Source organism: Tribolium madens, unplaced genomic scaffold (assembly GCF_015345945.1).
Source record: "Tribolium madens isolate multiple individuals breed KSU strain unplaced genomic scaffold, Tmad_KSU_1.1 Scaffold_7;HRSCAF=85;Tcas5.2_LG10, whole genome shotgun sequence".
Taxonomy (NCBI): Eukaryota; Metazoa; Arthropoda; class Insecta; order Coleoptera; family Tenebrionidae; genus Tribolium; species Tribolium madens.
Window position 1 is genome coordinate 7,574,893 of NW_025401050.1, and position 18,609 is coordinate 7,593,501.

Genomic DNA, 18,609 nt, shown 5'->3' on the forward strand with positions numbered 1-18,609 from the left:
CAATAATCGCAAAATGTTGATCACAACTCTGGCGCTCTTCATGAAACAATAGCCCAATTGAAACTTTTAAAGCAACATTTACCAGCTAATAAAAGACTTCTAAAAAGTGATTAAAAGTTTCTAACCACCGGAGGCAAAACGCTAACACTCGAGTATTTTTCCCAGTTTGAATGATTAAAATTGAATCCGGTGCAACCCAGATTTGCACATGTTGCATTAAGAGCAATTTTGTGTTCGACACTTATTTCTCGATTTTTCACCTGTCGCATCCCTGGTGCGTAGCTCGGACGAAGGCCTAGGTCTCGGTTTTTCCTCTTCGAAGATCAGTTCGACTTCTCTTCGATACAAGTGAAACAGTGTTGCCACACACTGAATTCGAGCCTTGCCTCCTTCGAATGTACTCCCATCAATTTCCAGCTCGAGGGCTGACTGGGTTATAACCGGTTGCCGTCGGTTGTCGGTTACGATAGCGTTCGGCACTGGAATGTGTCTGAGTGAGCTTTCGTTTATCTGAAACAATTTCAGCTGTCACGACGGGAAAAAAGAACATGAGAAACACTTAATTATTCAATAGGTTTATTCAATTTTCCGGGAATGACTCGACAAGTGAGTTTGAAGACACTTGTAAAGGTGTGAGAGGAAGAATGAGGCTTGAGAAAGCTCTAATGCTGGTTAATTTTTGATAGGAGCCGGATTAAGATTGTTAGGTGCAAGTTGGATGCTGAAAATTATTTAAGTTTGAGGTAAAATGGCTTTCGGAGAGTTAGAATACGCATTTTTTTTTGTATTTCTATTTAAAGTCCAATTTTTTTTAAATCAATTGTCAAAGTGTTGTCACTAGTTATTTGATGTTATTACGTTGGCAACGTAAAATATCAATTATGAAGGCGCTTGCGCTACTGAAATTGCAATTACTTTTAAATTTAAAATAAAGAATACAACGTAAAGGGCACAGAAAACGGTGAAGGTGGAATTAGTTGGTATTAGAATTACTTCTGTGACGTTGCGGATGGTGGAAATACGATTCGAGAGAATATTTTTTCCTCAACATTTTAGTAATTCTCACCAAATTCTCCAAGGTTTGACATTTTGTAAATTAAAGTTGAAGTACTGTTTGGTCACTATGTTTAATTTATTAAAACTAAATAATTTAATATTCACGTTATCTTTGATCTTGTTTTTTTGTTATGATAATTTTTACTCTTTGCATTATTTTTATTTTTCTAATGCAATTTATTACTCGTGGGACACCCTGTATTACATTGTTTTATAATTTATAACTGCTCAAGAGCTACATTTTCCTTTTAATCGATATCTGTTATCGATTTTTCGTGTAAATTCCCTTCGTAAGTTAATATCCCCATATTCGGCGTGAAAATGAAAAGATGTTATAAAGTTTGAGGAAGAAAAACGCCTGTGGTGACAATAATGAAGTCACGTAGATAGCTCCGGTCCTGCTCCTGACACTCCTAAGAAGTTGAAAGATCCACACGATCAAAATTAAAGTCACGAACTCATATGCACAAGAAACGTTTGAACGTCGGAATTTCCAAATTGAAAATTATTCATAATTTCTTTCAGCTTGAGCTTCGTTTGTTTTCCGAGCTTGAAATATTGCAGCGTCTGATGGAAAAAGAACGAGAAAGCTTTTACGTGAAAGTTCAATATTTAAGAAACGACTGTTTTTACCGAATTTATGCGAGTCGTGAAATGACCGACAGGTAAACATAAAAATCCGCTTGAAAACTTGTTAACATGATTACGTTTAGGAAATAAGTGACGTCATAAACAGAGATATAAACGAGCTCACCCTCGCATTTTGGATGGTTACAACGCCCTCGAGACTAATTTCACTGCAGAGTAATCTGAATTAACCACTTCGGAGGCATCTAGAAAAACGCTTTCCACAAAAAAGAAAAAAGACGATAATTTATTTATCTCCCTGATTTTTTAATGTAAAAAGCTACTAAACACACAACTAATTTAAAACAACTGTTCCACTAGTCAATAGTTGGAATTTGTTAAGTTTACTTTAAATTTTAAATACAATTTTTACGCCTTTGTTAATCACAATTAAACATTAAATCTAATATTAAAATTCCTTCATGTATTGAATAAAATGTAATAATTTTTATGACTTAAAAATTGAAAAAAATTAAGATATTCTCGTACAATTTTTATTATATTTTATTTACTTGCAGTTATTTTTAAGTACAAAACATGTTTTACTACTTTCATTCTTTTTGGGTTAATGACTATTATACTATAGAACGAACACATGTTTGTAATACTTGGCTTAGAAATTAAAAAAATTAAAAAAAATATTTTTAAAACATTGTGCTACAAAAGACAGTTGGGGAGACTAAGAAAGTGTCAAATATACCGGCTTAAAAAATTTCTAGACTTACGAATAAATATTTTAAAATTTCTTGAAGAAATGATTGAATTTAAAAAAATGTCAATCGAGACTTTTTTAAAACATCGTGTTGCAAAAGACAGTAGGGGAGACTATTGGAGACTATCAGATTTTGTCAAAATTTATTTGTCAAAAATATTTATTGTGTTTATGTTACGTACAACATTTTTATTTTTTGTAAACACAATTATTTTGAATAGTTATTACAATAGGCGATAATAAAAACAGCACGTAATTTCAAAAGCTTTTAATTTCAGTCCAATCCCCAAAAAGCATAAATTTGTTTATTTATTTTCACACTTGTTATTCATCGATGTTTGTTATTTTGGTGGATGCGCCGGGAAAATCTCAACAAGATCCATATTTAAAATGATCACTTTGCAGTTTAGCCGATTTATCATTTACTTTTTATTTTAGTTGTTGTGTTTATGACACAAGCAACTTCTTTCAAACTTACATGACTGGAACCGGATGTCGAGCTTTTTATAATTGTGTAGCAAAATATCGCACGCCTGATGGTGACATTAATGGAGTTGCGTTAAAAAATGTGATTTAAAAGTGTTATTTTTTAAAGTTTCTCGTCTGAGATAAGACTTCCAAGCGTATTATGCTTGAATTTATAAATTAGAAACGTTCATATTTCACTTTTAAGAGAATGGAGTTTTCACTATCATTTATATTGCCAAGGGAGAATTATTTATGTTTCATTTCATATTCGTTGCCGTCATAAATTTAATCCGAGTGCCTTAGCTTTAACGCTAGTTAAGGTACAAATGCGGCTGTGGCGACGACAATAAACGAGGTTTACTGTTAATGCCGGTTTATTTAATATTAATTGATATAACCCTTTGAGGTTTTCGCCGGAAGGTGTAAAACGCCCCGACGTTATATCGAAAAATATCACGCACAATCAAATTAGTTCCTAAGCCAATTAATGGTCTCGGGTTGATAGTCGAGTTCATTCCATGTTTGTCCAAACGCTGATCCATCAAATATAACGTTGATGCGGCCGACAAGCACGCCCATTAATTTAATTTGTTAATTAATTACGGCCTACTTGAATTCAGCAAACGCAAGCAAGTATCTAACAATTAAAATGACAAATGCAATTGCTACCATAAATTTAAATTTAATAACGCCACAGTAAACAAGAAATGATATATTGTGAGCCGCACTCAACTTCACTCCCTTAATAACTAATGAAATGTAGTTAACCGTGTATTTTTGTTGCAGTGAGTAATCTGAAATGGCGCCGTCAAATGGGAAAGGAGAGGGAAACCAAAAAGGTTAGGTAAGTTACAACTGTTCCTTTGTAACACAAAATATGACACTCCATCAAAGATAATTGAAACTTAATCAACACCGTATCGATCTATGTAGTCCTCCGAGAGAAAAGCAAACTTTCTAAAATTATTATAATGCGGCTTTTATGAGCATCTCGCAACTTTATCGACCAAATATCTTAATGTGTTTGTGTTCGTCGCCGGTGCTACCTTCGTGCCAGTTCGTATTATTATTAAAAAAAAGAGAAGGTATAATAAATTGGTCGCTATTAAGATCGATTTGCCTGAAAAGCAAACAAAAACCGGAAGTTCGGTAGTTTTTACCTTTTTCCCGTTGAGTAACCAGGTGATATTGACTGGAGGATAAGAAGGAGGTGATGTGCAGTTACCCCGGACGGTGTAACCCATCTCTAATAGATCTTTTTCGAATGTCATGACGGGGTCCTCCTCAGGGACGTCTGCAAAACGAACACTACATTAACTCGGGGTTTTAAGGTGACAAGATATGGTTAAAGTTTAGAAAGGACGAACTAACAAATATACCTGAACGAAAAACTATGTATTGGGAGTTGTGTTGTTGAAATTTATACATTCTGACCTTAATTTAAAAAAGTTGTGCGGGTATTTCATTAGAGAGATCAGCAAATGCTGCAATCGCTTATCCTGCTTTATTTAAATGTATTTATTAAATAGCATAATTTATAATAATTTATCGTTTCAAGTTCGTCTTTAACAAAACTTTTGTAGCAAATTTTTCATCTGTTTACTTATTTGAGTAATAATGAAAGGTCATAATTTTATGTTTGTACTTTTCGTTCTTCAAGTTGTCTAGCGTCAAAAACCAACAACATTTGAATAAAACAAATTGAGTAATTTTGACTGTAAGAAGCCAACTATTGCCAATTTATTGTGTTGAATTTCTCTAAAAAAATATTTTTGCCACGATTTTTAAGAACCTTTTGCCAATTAGAATAATTAGGAAAATATTTATTTATCAAACTAAATTAAGTGTTAAAAACTTGAGAGGGTTTGTGTACAAAAATAAAGCTTAATGCAGAGAAATATAGGCCCTTTGAAACAAGCTTGTTTGTTTATGTCATATTTTTTAAACATATTAATTTGTTACAACCTAATCTAATTAAATTTTACCTTGGTTAGATTTTTGGTAAAAAAGGTGCTTTTTTGTTGTGATTTGTAAAAATGTGTGTAAAAAATGTACCTTTTTATGTCTTAAAAACATGTCGTCAATTTTTGGTCAAAAGTGACTTATATTAAATTTTTTTTTGGTGAAATAATAAGTAACCGGAATATTCCAGAATCTTTATTATTTTCTGTAAAATTGTATAAAACAGTTTAAATGTTTCACACTAAAAAGTTTAGAATTACATTAAAAGTTAAAAATAGTTTTAGAAATATTTGCGAATATCAATCTAAAATACAAACTAAAAAGAGAAAATTGTTTGTTGGTCATTAGATTAGTTGTAAAAAACTATTTTTTAAGTTTCCAACTAATACATGTAGAGTTTGGACTTTTTAGCACAAAAAAGGCGAAAATAGCGCTAAATAAATCTTAAAATTTAAGCAATACAATCTACATTAAAATACACTAGAAATATGCCTAAAAATATAATACTCATAATTTAGTTTTCAACAAACTTCAGTGTCATTCCAAACAAAATTTATTTTCTAATAAAAAAAGGCTATTAACAACAAATGTTTAACAAAAAAACAAACTTAAAAATAATCCACACATAACGTAATACCTACATATAAAAACATCTTAATAAAGTTTTTCTAAATTGTTGACTAGAAAATTGTGTTTTTTTTATCGGTTAAAACATTTTTAAAGTGTGAAAAACTTTCTTCCACTTCTAAGCTTTTAATAAAATTGGAGCGTATTTAAAATTAGCTAGGGTAGAAAGGATCTATAGCTAAATCAAAAATATTATTTTTTTAAACTTGTGAAATTTTTCTAATAAAAATCGTTATCGACAATATTTTTTGTACAAAGTTGCCGACTTACTTTTGACTAAAGTCCGACCTCGTCTTTCTAGTTTTTTTTTTATAAAGAAACTCACCAAACCATGGCTTTTAAAAATTCAAAATTATGTTCCAATTTTTTGTTTTAATTTTTTTTTTTAACTGTTTTGTAGGTGGATGCGCATATAAAAGAGCTAAAAATAAAACAAATTTTGTCATTTTTATATTCAACGGGTTTTGCAACTAGACAACTCAACATAATTTGCAGAATTTGTAACTATTTGTATTAAAGTTAAAAAACATCAAAGACCAAAAATTATCAAAATTAGCATAGAAATTACACAAAAAACGCCAAATTAGCAAATAAGCAGAAAAAATGTATCTATTTGAAAGAGAAAACCTTAATTTGCCTATGTTGACAACAATATTTGCGTTGCTTATTAAAATAACGGATTAGCATAATGCTAAGAATCCGAACACTACCTATATGAGAATTTATAAATTGTCAAACAATTTTGGTCGATGTTGCGTTATGTGGCAGTAATTATTAGATTATTAATAGCATGGAATTTAAAAAACTCGGGTATAGTTGAGACGCCTACTATTAAAACTAGTATTAAAACAGAAGAAACAAAGTTTTCCAGCAGCATATTTATAAAAAACTTTGAGCGATAGTTATGATATCTCACTAGATCTAAAAATGAAGAAGAAAATTGTAGCCATTATTCTCGTTGTTTGTCTAAAGCCGTTGCAATTTCAGCTCACACGACATTAAATCAGTCATATTTTAAGAATTGCGGAGTTGAAAATTTTATTACTGTACTAAGGTTAAGATGCTAAATTTTTCTCTAAGTTTATAAAGGATTTTTATTTATTCCATGTTTTCTTATTTACCGTGATTGGCTCGTCTTTTCCAATTTGTATCTTGGCACGTTCTTCTTAGTAAAAATTTCCGTTTTCGAATGCGCCATTTTAAATTATTAAAATCCAATCTGTGAACCATGAAAGATGAAATTTTCATTATCGTCGATGATCGCCTCCTCAACGAACTTATCCATTTTTGATCTCTATGCGCGTCCATTAGAGCGGCAAAGGGTTAAATTAGCCCCATAAATCCTCTCTCGGCGGGTGATTAGAACGTTGCTTTTTCTCGGCCATTAGAAGCAGCGACACTATTCCTGATTAAATCTCATAGATCTTCAAGGGCCGGCATTCAGCGCCAGGTGGCCGGAATTTTTCAGACGGCAACGTTGTGTGTGCATTCGTTTCGAATCCGGACGAAACATTGATTTATAGAAACGGCGCCACGGTAACTCATCCAAACTGTAATATAGTTTCCCCAGTGAATATTTTATGATAATTTTTTTTCGCCCGAAATGCTAAAGTTTCAGCGAGAAAAATGTGCGAATTCGCACCGGTTCTATTATGCATTTTATATTCAAGGGGAGGATATGCAGGCGATAAGTTGAAAGTTGCTTCATTATTTAATCGGGAAAGTTTGCCAGGAGAGAGGCTAAATTCAAAACTGAAATTAATTTGTTCCAATGAATTGCGTCATATTGCGAACAATCGCACTGCAATGCAATTGCTTGACAAAATGGAACTTGCGAGTTGTATTTATTCGATTTGAACATGGATCGAGCAAATGGGAAATGTGACTGGAGCTATAACGACAAAATCAAAGCCCGGACATTGTGACAAAGTAATAAAAAACAGGACTTTTTGTGAGGTTGAGAGCACTAATAATAATTAACGTTAAACAATAGTCAATACAGTGGAACTCCTCTATAACGAGTCCCGGTTATAACGAAAAATCGGCGACAACGAGCAAATCGTCTGGTCCCTTGTCGTTTTGTATACTACTCATTGTAAAATTCTCTCACTATGGCGAGTATTTTTCTGAAATTGAGGTGGATATTTTATTTTGTCCAAAATCGGTAATTTTGGAAACAAATCGGTTATAACAAAAGTTCCTAGAAGATATAAAAATCCTGCGAGTCTCCATTACGTATTGTATACTAAATATTTTTGGGAAATGTTGTTTTTGCGTGCTAATGGTCTTATTTTCCTCACTTTCTAAGACTTGAATAATTTTCTAAGCAGAGAACACTTTGTCTTTCTGTATCAATATGCCGTCCTCAAAAAAAAACATTTTCTATCAAAGAAAAAATATCAATAATAAAAGAGTTGGAATTTGGTGAAAAACAAGCTGTAATGTGCAAAGAGAACAATTTCAACTGGTAAATTTTCGTCAAAAGTGAAGAAGTTCTTACTTGACTCAAAGCGAATCGCTAATCCAATGTGCCCATAAGTGGAGCTATGTTAAAAGAAAAAGCAGAACAATTTGCAGAAAAAAATGGGGATTTTCTAAAGATTAATTTTTTTGTTATTGGGCCTAACCACAATGTCATTTTCAATAGCCGTGTATAATTGGAAAGTGCAATTGATAAGATAAATATGCTTTATTACAAAAAAACAAACAAAAATTACAATTTTTTTCTTCTATTCTTCTTCTTGGATATTCTTGGTATGGAAACGATGAACAAAAACACGATTAAACCCGTCACACCTGAGGATGACCACTTTGTGGTTGAAACGCGTTGTGTTTTAAATAAAAGTTTGGTGTGACGGGCTAATCGTATTTTTGTTCATTAATCTTCTATAATGTTCGTATTTAGTAAATAATTTGCTTAGCGCATATGTAAAAACTGTTATTATCCCTGAAAATCGGTTATAACGAGCAAATACGTTGGCCCCTTGAGTTCTCGTTATAGAAGGGTTTTACTGTATTTGAAAAATTATTTTGACCATGTTCTGGCACAATGTTGTTTACAATTTAAACTGTTTTATTTTTGTACATCTTTGGGCGCCATTTGGAATAAAAATAAACCTATTACGACACCGCAAACACGCTACCACTATTTCAAGCCTTGTATTAAAATTTATGACGACATTAACTGTCCCCAACAAAAAAGCAATTCGCTCATTTTGACACAATAAAAATGATTTACCAAACTGAATTTAAAGACTTTAAACATCATCAATTGACATATTTTTTCTCAATACGTTGTTTACCTTTGAATGAGTTACTTGTATTAGGGATATCCTTCAGGAGATGTTAGCTTTTAAGCTTTGGTCTGCGGTTTACTTTGTGTATGCTTTGAGGCTTGCTGCGGCCGATGCTGGTGGCCGACGTTGTTTGCATTGCTTTTACGCGTGGATGAACATTAAACATGTAAGGTTAACTTCATATGTTTGTTTATGTGAAACGTATTAGAATTACTTTTGGAATGCTTCATTCAATCATCACAATTAATCGCCTCAAGGCGGTTTATGAATATTTTAAATAGGCACTGTGTAGATGTAGGTGTCGAAAAGTATTTTCTCTGTTAAGGTGATTGATGAAGACTTTTACTACATCATCATCAATCACGGCAAGGGATGAGGAGGGAAATCTGACTAACCTGAGAGAAGTTGGGTGAAGAGAGGGACGAAATTTTACATCGTTCTAAGTTTTTATTATTATTTTTAGAGAATGTTGAAACAGCAGAAATATTATTGGAAACAACAAAAATGTTACCGTTTTGACACTTTCTTTGATATGATATATCTTACAGAAGTTTAGCTGTAACAATAAAAACAACAAAAGAAGAGTATTGTTGTGTTGTTTAATCTAGATATTTGCTCTAAGGAAAAAGTAATTTAAAAGAAGCAAAGTACTAAATGTCATCGTTTTTAAAAACATGTTTTTTCGATTTCTTTTATTTTCGAGTTCTATTATTATTTTCTGTTTAGACTTGGGTTGAAATTTAAGTATTACAAGAATGTAAAAAATCACAGCTGAAAACTAAAGCAAGTTTTTAGTCATATTATTATAAAATTTATTCTTATCATCATTATGCAAAATGTTTGTTTTTACAATAAAGACAATAATCTTAAAGTAATTTTCAAGAATTACACTTTTAGTACTCAATGCTATTTTTTTATTTTATAACTAAAGACGCATACGTTACTGAAATAAAATAAAATTCTTATTAAGTTTTCAAGCTTCCCAACCAAAAGTTTACAAAATAAACTATTTCCGCTACTTGGAATAAAAATGCGAATTGAATTTTTATAAAAACTACTCAGACAGGAAGCTGATAAGTTTTCGATAAATTGTATTTTCATCCCCTTTTGTGTATTTTGTAAGATCATAATAAATATCTTCTTATTTTTGGTTTCAACGTTCCCCAGTTGAGTTAAACTACAAAATTCTATAACTACATCTAAAATTCTGAATCCGTTTTCTCACATTACAACAAGCTCTGAGCTTTTTCAGTTAGGACTTTCAGTAAAACGATGATTTTTTTTAATAGATTACTTTGCATAAATTTAATATTGATAAATAAAATCACTGCTATGTTTTTATAAAATTTTAAAAAACTTTGCCCAAAAGGTCACAAATAGTCGTTTTTTAGTTGTTTATTTCTTGACTTATTCTATATAAACACTTTTGTCAAAATTATAGTCAAAAATTTTGACAAGAAAAAACATTAATATACTCTAATAGGTATATCTGATGTTTAACCACCTTATTTAATTGTAATTTTTTAAATATTTGTTTTTCTATCTAAATACAGGTTGCGTCAGAACTTGCGCCCCGGAGAAAAAATTTTAAGTAAAATACCTAGGATACCCGGAACATGAAAAAAGTGTTTAAAAAATTCTATCTATCAAAAAATGTTGCTATAATTTTTTGACTTTTGACATTTTTTTATGTCTACTTAATGAAACTGATGATTTTGTATAGAATTTTTTTACATTTTGTTGTGTTCCTGGTATCTTACTTTAAATGGCATATTTAGTCTTCTTTGAGTAAAAATAAGGATTGAAAAATTAACTTTACTTTTTGTTTTACTTGTCTTTATAAAAAGTTTCTAAGCTGTAGAAAATGTACACCCTAACCTAGGGTGTTTTGTGTTCTGCTTGGCAGAATATTGTCAGCTTTGTGGTTCATTGTAGTTCCGAAAAACGAAATAAAAGCAATTTTGTATTTCTCCGAAGTTAGATATGTTTTGAATTGAAATTTATTCGGTTGTGTAAAACATTTACATAAGAATACAGTTGCCAGTATCAGCACACACAAATAAATATAGCTTCTGGTGGAGCACTGAGTATCGGATATCGCTTGTTCTTATCAGTATTTACTCAACCTCGTAAAATAATTTTAATTTCCGAATATCTCGATCCGTGAAAAACCGGTCGTGATAAAGATTTATTCGTTGTGTGCAGGGGCCGATCCATCAAGGCGGCTTGGTTGATTAGTCGGTCGGCCAGGGACGGCGAACTGGGAAGCTTTAATAGGGCCTCTGCCATAAGTTCGACCGCGATAGGGCGTAGATTGGCTCAAAGGATAGAGAGACCCGGATTATGGGATGGAAATTGTAACATATAACACTGCCACGGATCCGGAGTGGAAAGCGTGTAAAAAGCACATAAAGTAGGACATGCCGAGGAAATTAACCAATTCAACTTGCTCTTGCGCCTCGGAAAATCTGATGAAAAGTCTAATTTCGTCTTGATTTTAACGCCGGGTCCTTGACTGGTTTTTCCGAGCAACAGATGAAACCCAACGACGCTCTTAAAATCCCAAATTGCCTTTTGATGTTAAAAATTTCTATGGTTGTGCCATGTCGCGATCACTTCCCACTAATCCCACCCGAGATTGAGTGTTAATAATCCGGGGGTTAGAATAACACAAAGCGACACCGTCCCCATGTCGCATAACCCCATGAGTAATGGCCGCCGCTGAGATATGGGTAACCTGTCTGAAAGCGTCAGCCTGTCAACCCGGGAGCACCACCATTTGTTATTAGCTGCCCCTAGTAAGTGGCTTCCTTTCAATATTCCACTACACCACTCCCAAGGCTTAAATAGAAAGTTTTCAGGTCAACAATTCCACCATTGAGCCGTGCGGAAAATTAATAAAATTTATGTGTTTTGCAGGGAGAATTTATTGTAGCGCTTACAACTTCCAACACGATTTTTCTTCGTTTTTGCGCAACTTGCAAAATAAAGTTTAAGTAAAGTTGGTTTTGCGATAATCAGAACTAAAGTGCACTTAATCTCACACTGGAGAAATGATGAAAAGCATGCACGGAAAGGATTAGTTCGCCAAACACACAAATAACGCCGATGTTGAATCAAGCGCTTCTTCAAAGCCGATAAACTAACGGTATTTATGGCTACGCATACAAAAAAAAAGGTTTTGAAAAGTCAGCTCAATTATTTTTGACAACCATAGGCTAGTAATGAAAACAGAAGCTTTAAGTTTACAAGTTAAGAAAAGATAAAATCTTTAATATAAAGTTAAAAAGCACAAAATTTTTGTCATTTTTTAAAAACCAATAAAAATGTACCAACCTTCTTATAGAAATAATATTTATAAGTTCAGATACAATAACTGTTCTTTCTGTTCTTTTTGAAAATTAGACCTTCTTAAAAAACATTTTTTTATTGATCAAGAAAGTCATAGCACCTAAACATTTTTTGTTTTTGACAAACATCATAAAAGTGCCCATTTATTTACTAAATGTCACAAGTAAAAATTTTGCTTTTCAGGCATGGAGTAAAAATTTTATATTTGCGCCTAAGCGTTTTTACTTTACATTACATTATTGAAAATAATGGTAAATACCAACCTTGTTTTTTTCTTGCCTTTTTTGCTGCTTCAGCAATTTTTGGAGAGGTGCATTTTAGATTGTCAACATTCGACATTTTGCACTACTGATTGCACTAGTTAAATTAATACACACTTTCGAAAATCTCAACACAAATTCCAAATTGTTATTCGAAATAAAAGTAAGTTTATGTGGCTCAGCTAAATTATTTGCTTCACTACATTCAGAAAAATAAACGTTTAGCTTCATCACATAAAGTAACACTTTTATTCCTAATAACATAATGTTTGAAGTTTCTATCTCATGGTAAATTTGTGTTTCTCGATTTTTACACCACACTGTAGAAATTTTGTTAATAGTTGATAAAAAGCAAACAGTTCTTATAATGGCGGTTCCTATAAAAATTAGATAATGTTTTACTTTTTTTTCTTCAAATTTAAAAAAAGTTAAATTTAAATGTAAAAAGGGACGAACTTTTAATAACTGACAACAATGGACTCTTTTACAAACTTATATTATTTTTTTTGTATACGCTCCCGAAAACAGCTGTTTTAGGAACTCATTTGAGTCCCTAAAATGAATCTTTTCCGGACTCAATAAAATAGTACTCAAAACGGTTATTTTAGGTACTCAGTACCGAAAAACAGTTTGTGCGGACTAAAAACTAAAATTGGTTACTATGGTAACCAATTAAAAAAAAATTAATTAGTAAGAAGTGTAAATTCCTGTTTTAGGAGCTTTAAAAAAATCTTGTATGCACCACGTACGGAAAAGGCTCACGTACGGCTCCTACATCGCCTCGTAATTACGATTCGTCCCCTAAAGCCCTATTTTGCGTACTTGATACATAAATAGCTTTTCAAGTAGCAAAAGATTTTAATTACTACACTTCATTTATGTTTTCTCATCACAGATAAAAGTGGTTGTTGTTGTAGCAAAAATTTTAACAAAAAACGTTTTTTTGGTAAATGTTAGATTATTTATTACGCAACAATAAGAAAAAAATCAATTTTAAGCAACACACCGTAGTAAAACTAAAGAATTTTCTATTATTAAGTGTTTTATTATTTTTAGTTTTATTTTTAAAATACAAACACTAAAATATAAAAAATTGTACTCGTGTGAAGTTAACAAAATTATTGTTGTGCGTAAAAATAGAGAAAAACCAAAATTTATTCCAAAAAGTATGAAATACTAGCTTTTAATTCCCAGAAAAGTAAAAATATCATTGAATTTTACTTTGGTTTGATAATTTTAAACTCAATTAATTTTAAATAAGATTAATATTCCAAATTAATATAAACCTCGGTTTGTTGCGATTTGTTCTGGCCGTAAATCGTGGAATTGCGGTCCTCCCGAGTATCAGTCCTAAAGCAGTTAACACAACTTAAACCAAGTGGCCCTCAACGCCTTGCTAAAGCATACACGACCCGAAACACTTGTATGCTTAATAAAGCCCAAGAGGGTAAAACTTTAATCTTTTTCTCGTCCAAACTTGCTTTTAAGCCAAAATCACTTACCAATCACGTACATGTACCCAGAAACTATGAAAGTGTAGAAATTCGGTGAGTCGGAGGAAACTTCGCATTTGTATCGTCCGGTGACTTCCGGTTGCACATTTCGCAGGACGACCTCGTTAGGACTGGACTTGCTCAGCTGAAATTCAAACGAACATTGTGGTTAGTGAAAACACACCAATACCAGACTAATCGATATCCATTTGGAAGATTTACAGACGTTTATTTGTAAAGTTTGCTTAATCCGGCTGGATTATTAAGAACCTTAATAGATTTCGGATATCGGGACCGATGGACAAAAAAGTATTAAACGAGTCCTGATAGAGCTCGTTTGTGGCTGGGATAAGACTTCTGAAGGGTATTTATTTCAAATGAATGTTCGCTCGAGATCTTACCCGCTGCTTTATACATGAAATTTTTGCTTCTTTTTGCTGTTTCGATGCTTAGGAAGAAATTTTGTCGATGCGAAGCCATTGTTCGATCAAATTTAGTTTAGTTAGTAGCACAAAGAGATGTATTATGTTTAATGTTTTATTTCATTTAATGGAATATCTATTATTATTGAGCTTACAAAATGCTCATTTGTCTAGATGGGTTCTATTTTTCGAATTTTACTAGTTATTGATTTTCATCTACAAATAAATTTAATATTTTCAACATATTTTCATAAAAAAACTGGTTTGATATTAAAATGTACTATTGGAAATATAAAAGCTTGAACATTTAGAATGACTGACAAATGGTGAATGCGACGGGATTGCAAAAATCTCTAAACTTTTGTTACTTCAACTCTGCCAAACTAACTAATTGTTTGAATAGAGATACATTGTAAGTTTATACATGCTTTAATCTCTCCCGCTTTAAAAATCCCGTAAAAAGCTTTTGTTTCGAGATGCTTCAATTATATGTATACAGTTTCCAAACTTTGTTAGTAAGCTTTAGTAAATTACATAAACTTGTACAACACTTAGTATTAAAACAATTTTCTTTAATTCAAAGGTATCATTTTTTTAATCGGTTCGATTTTCCTTTATTATTAAAATCTGTCACTTGCGGAACTTCTTCCAGTAATTTTGCTAATCCTTTCACCGCAAAAAATGTTAATTAATGTGCTTCAATTTAACCGTACCGCTTCCTGTTAGTGACATTTTCTATTACCACCGTTTATTTTCTCCGCAGCCAAAAAAATCCGGGCAATTTCCGCTAAAAAATTCTAATTTAAACATAATTTAGCAGAGCGAGGATAATCGTAGTCACGGGAGCATCCTACCTTTCCCTATTTATAAGCGAATCTCACCAACAGCTAGGCACTTGATTATACATTTTAGATGATGATGACCGCAGCGTAACGGCCTCGGTATAATCACAGTCAAAGCACCGTTTGAATAATTTTGTGTTTATAATGGCGTTAGTTAAATTTTTGACAACTTACATCGACGTTGATGCCTGGTAGTGGAAACACTTGAGTACTTGGCAACTCCTTGGGGATGTACCTGAAGAATTCTTGTCCCCCTTTGTACCATTTGACGGTGTAGAGGGGCTCCCCTTGGAGGTCGTATCGGCATTGCAATGTGACGGTGTCCATGATTTTGACAGCGGGAGGAATGGTCACTGATACATCCTTGAGAGCTTCTCCACCTGGAACAACTCCAACTTTGTTAATTGAGTTTTGAAATGATAGTGTTTGGAAGTTTGAAGAGATTCGAGTCGCTTTCACATGACGGAACTTACACGTCTTGAACAACTCAACCAGGAGCTATTACACAAATAGGGTTACTCATTTTCTTGCGCGTTGTTACGAGCGTTGCGTACTTTTGTCTCCCAACGAGGTGATCTCAGAGATTATCAATTAACTGGAGCGAGAATCGACTCATTAAAAGCTACAGCGGTTGCTTTAAGACCGACTTTTTGATTGGGAGGATTAAGTCGAGTATAATACGAGGAAGGGAAACACAAAGACGGGGATAGATTGACTAGGAGCATTAGGGACTTTGAGTTAGAGAACTTGGTGATTATTATTAAGTTGAAAATTAACTAAACACTAATTCCAGGTACAAAGACTTTTGTAAGTATTTGCAGAAATACAGATAATACAAGTTGCAAGAAAAACATATGGTTCTTTTGCATATCTTTGAGTAAAGTTTAAAAATTTTTAGAGCCCATTTTCGAGCAACAATTTTTTTCATTTAGAAAAGTAGAATAGTATTTTTTTGATTTTTTTACTTAGGTACAATCGGTAATTATGACTAATGACTAAATATGTGAGATGTCGTAAAAGAATTGAAAAAAATCTGGCGTCTTATACAAAATTTAATGTGCAAGTTTGTTATCAAAATGGTTTGAAAATTCCTTATGTAACTCCTCACAACTGGTGAAACTGGTGTAAAAACATTAAATAAAGAACATTCAACAATTTACAATTGTTAAGCTCTCAATATCACTCTAGTAACACAGATATAGGACTGTTAATAGGTTTTTCGTACGATCCTAATAGAAAGTAAGCTTTTCCACCCTAATTACAGAAAGAAAAGTAGCCAATTACCTCCTTCATCCGTCAAAATTATATTAAATATATACCGGGTGAATATAAAGTATGAAACCAAGCGGTTTTATTTTTAATCATTTGCCTCCGGAAAATAATAATTAATATAAATTAAAGTAATATAAAAAATGTGATCGTAATTTCAGAACGACATTTTGTTTTGTGTTTGAATTATGAGATTTTTTTTGTCAAAATTGCAATTTATGTGAAAAAATCTTTAAAAAAAAATTAAAAATAAAGCAGATAGTTTTAATCCTTAGAGTATAGCTTTTATGAGAAAAATGATTTTATAGTGGGTTGCCATTTAAAAAAAATATTTTTTTTGTAGAACTCAAAAATAAAAGGAAATTTCGAAAAAATTTATTCTTGTTAAATCATCACATTTTTATAGTACTTTAGCACTCATCAATTAGTTTTTTCAAAAAGTTAATAGTTTAAGCAAAAAACGTTTGGTTCCATACTTTTTATTCACCTGGTATGTAACCTCTCAGAGAGGTAAAAATTTTAACTCCCTCATAGAAACAAAAAAACATGCTGCTAGATTAAATGGCGAAATTAGAATATCAAGAAAAATTATTATTTTTGAACTTTTTCTTACTGGATCGTAAGAAAAATTATATTTATTGCACTGGAGAAAAGTCTCTTTTTCTCCCTGGGTGGTTATTGCCTCGACAAATCTCGGGCAGTAACTTCAAAAAAAAAAGGATAAAGTACACTTTCTTCCCTTGTAATACAAATAACTATTAACAGTATGACTTTCGATTTAACGTTAGGCTTTTTGACAACGAAAACTATTGTACATACCATGTGCTGTTAAAAACCATAACGACCCGGAAGGATCAAGAGTTCAAGACCTTGCTTTGTCGGGCCTCAAACATTTCCCTTGACCGTTATGGCCTTTTTAACAGCCCTAATTACGTCAACAACAGTTTCCTAGATTGTTATATATTTTTTTAAATGCACATTTACGGTAAAATATCACTAAATTGCCATCAAACATGTTAAATAACCATTAGACCTTTTTAAATGAAATGATAATTGTGATATAGTCGACATTTTCCGGATTAAAATAGAAATTTATATTATGTTTTTTTTTGTGGGAATGTGGTTTTAAATTAAATGTTAAAATAACTCACAGTTATTTAATATCGGAATCATAAAAATAAAATCGTTTTGCTAAATAATATAACAATGATAAAAATATTTATTTATAGAGCTGAAATGTAATAATATGCCTTTATTAAAAAACAATATTTTCAAGTTTTGTTTTACAAAAACAATCGGGACAAAACGTAATTTTCTATTTGGTTGTATGTGAAATACAAATTTTGCAAAAAATCTTATCTGTAACATTTGTCTTGTTAAATATTTTACATTTCCTTACTTTTAATATTTAAACGGAAAATATTTACAAAACAATGTATCCAACTCACAAGTCGTACGTGCCGTTTTCACAAAGCGGTTCACATTGACCACAAAACGATGACAAACCCCTTTTTGCTTGAACAAAATTTAAATCGTTTAATTACCTCAATCCCAGCACATGTCCGTGTTTAGCCAGTAAAAGTTAAACCTCCCCTCATGAATATGTACGTGAGAAATCGTAAAAAGCCCCTTTTTCCGCTAATTGACAGAACAAAGTTAATCCGGAAAAGTCCTAATAGGTCGAAGAACCACCAAGTAAAGCTTGTCCGAACTTGAGACAGCTGTCCGCTTTCTCACCCTCTGCGAACATGTTGTGGTCGTAAAACTCTCTGTGCGCTCTAACCTGTGCTCTTCATAATAATCCTTTAGCGCTTTACATGTGTGGAAACGGCCTTATTTCCTGTTTACGCAACCTAAAGCTCGGGATGTAGTGGCAAAGGAATAAATTCTTCATCAAACGCCGGAGGCGCAAAGCTCTTCAGAGGAATTTATCGAAAGGCCGCCTTTGTCATATTTTAACAGAATTAGAAACGGTCAGAGTGAGCGAAAATGTAACTAACAAAAGCGAGGAGACTAAATCGAAAAGGATTTTTTACGTAAATTGAAGCAATAAAGATACAGGAAATTAGTTTCGGAGAGAAATAAGGCGGTGCAAAAACGCCCACTCTTTGGCAGGTGTTTCGCCAATCTACGATGACTAGTTTTTGGCGAAGTTCGGATTGGTTCATTTTCTAGCTTGTATGCAAAATTTTGACATGTAACGCCCAATATACACAAAAAAAAT

At 32.3% G+C, this 18,609-nt stretch overlaps 1 protein-coding gene across 1 annotated transcript in view; it reads right to left on the reverse strand.

The window, feature by feature from the left end:
• LOC123009820 overlaps positions 1-18,609 on the reverse strand; it is a 52,703-nt gene that overhangs the window by 6,861 nt on the left and 27,233 nt on the right. The window contains exons 2-5 of the mRNA XM_044406340.1: positions 15,291-15,496; positions 13,862-13,997; positions 4,024-4,157; positions 261-510 (exon numbers count right to left, since the gene is read on the reverse strand). Coding sequence (XP_044262275.1) covers positions 261-510; positions 4,024-4,157; positions 13,862-13,997; positions 15,291-15,496 — 726 coding nt within the window. The remainder of the gene's footprint in view (positions 1-260; positions 511-4,023; positions 4,158-13,861; positions 13,998-15,290; positions 15,497-18,609) is intronic.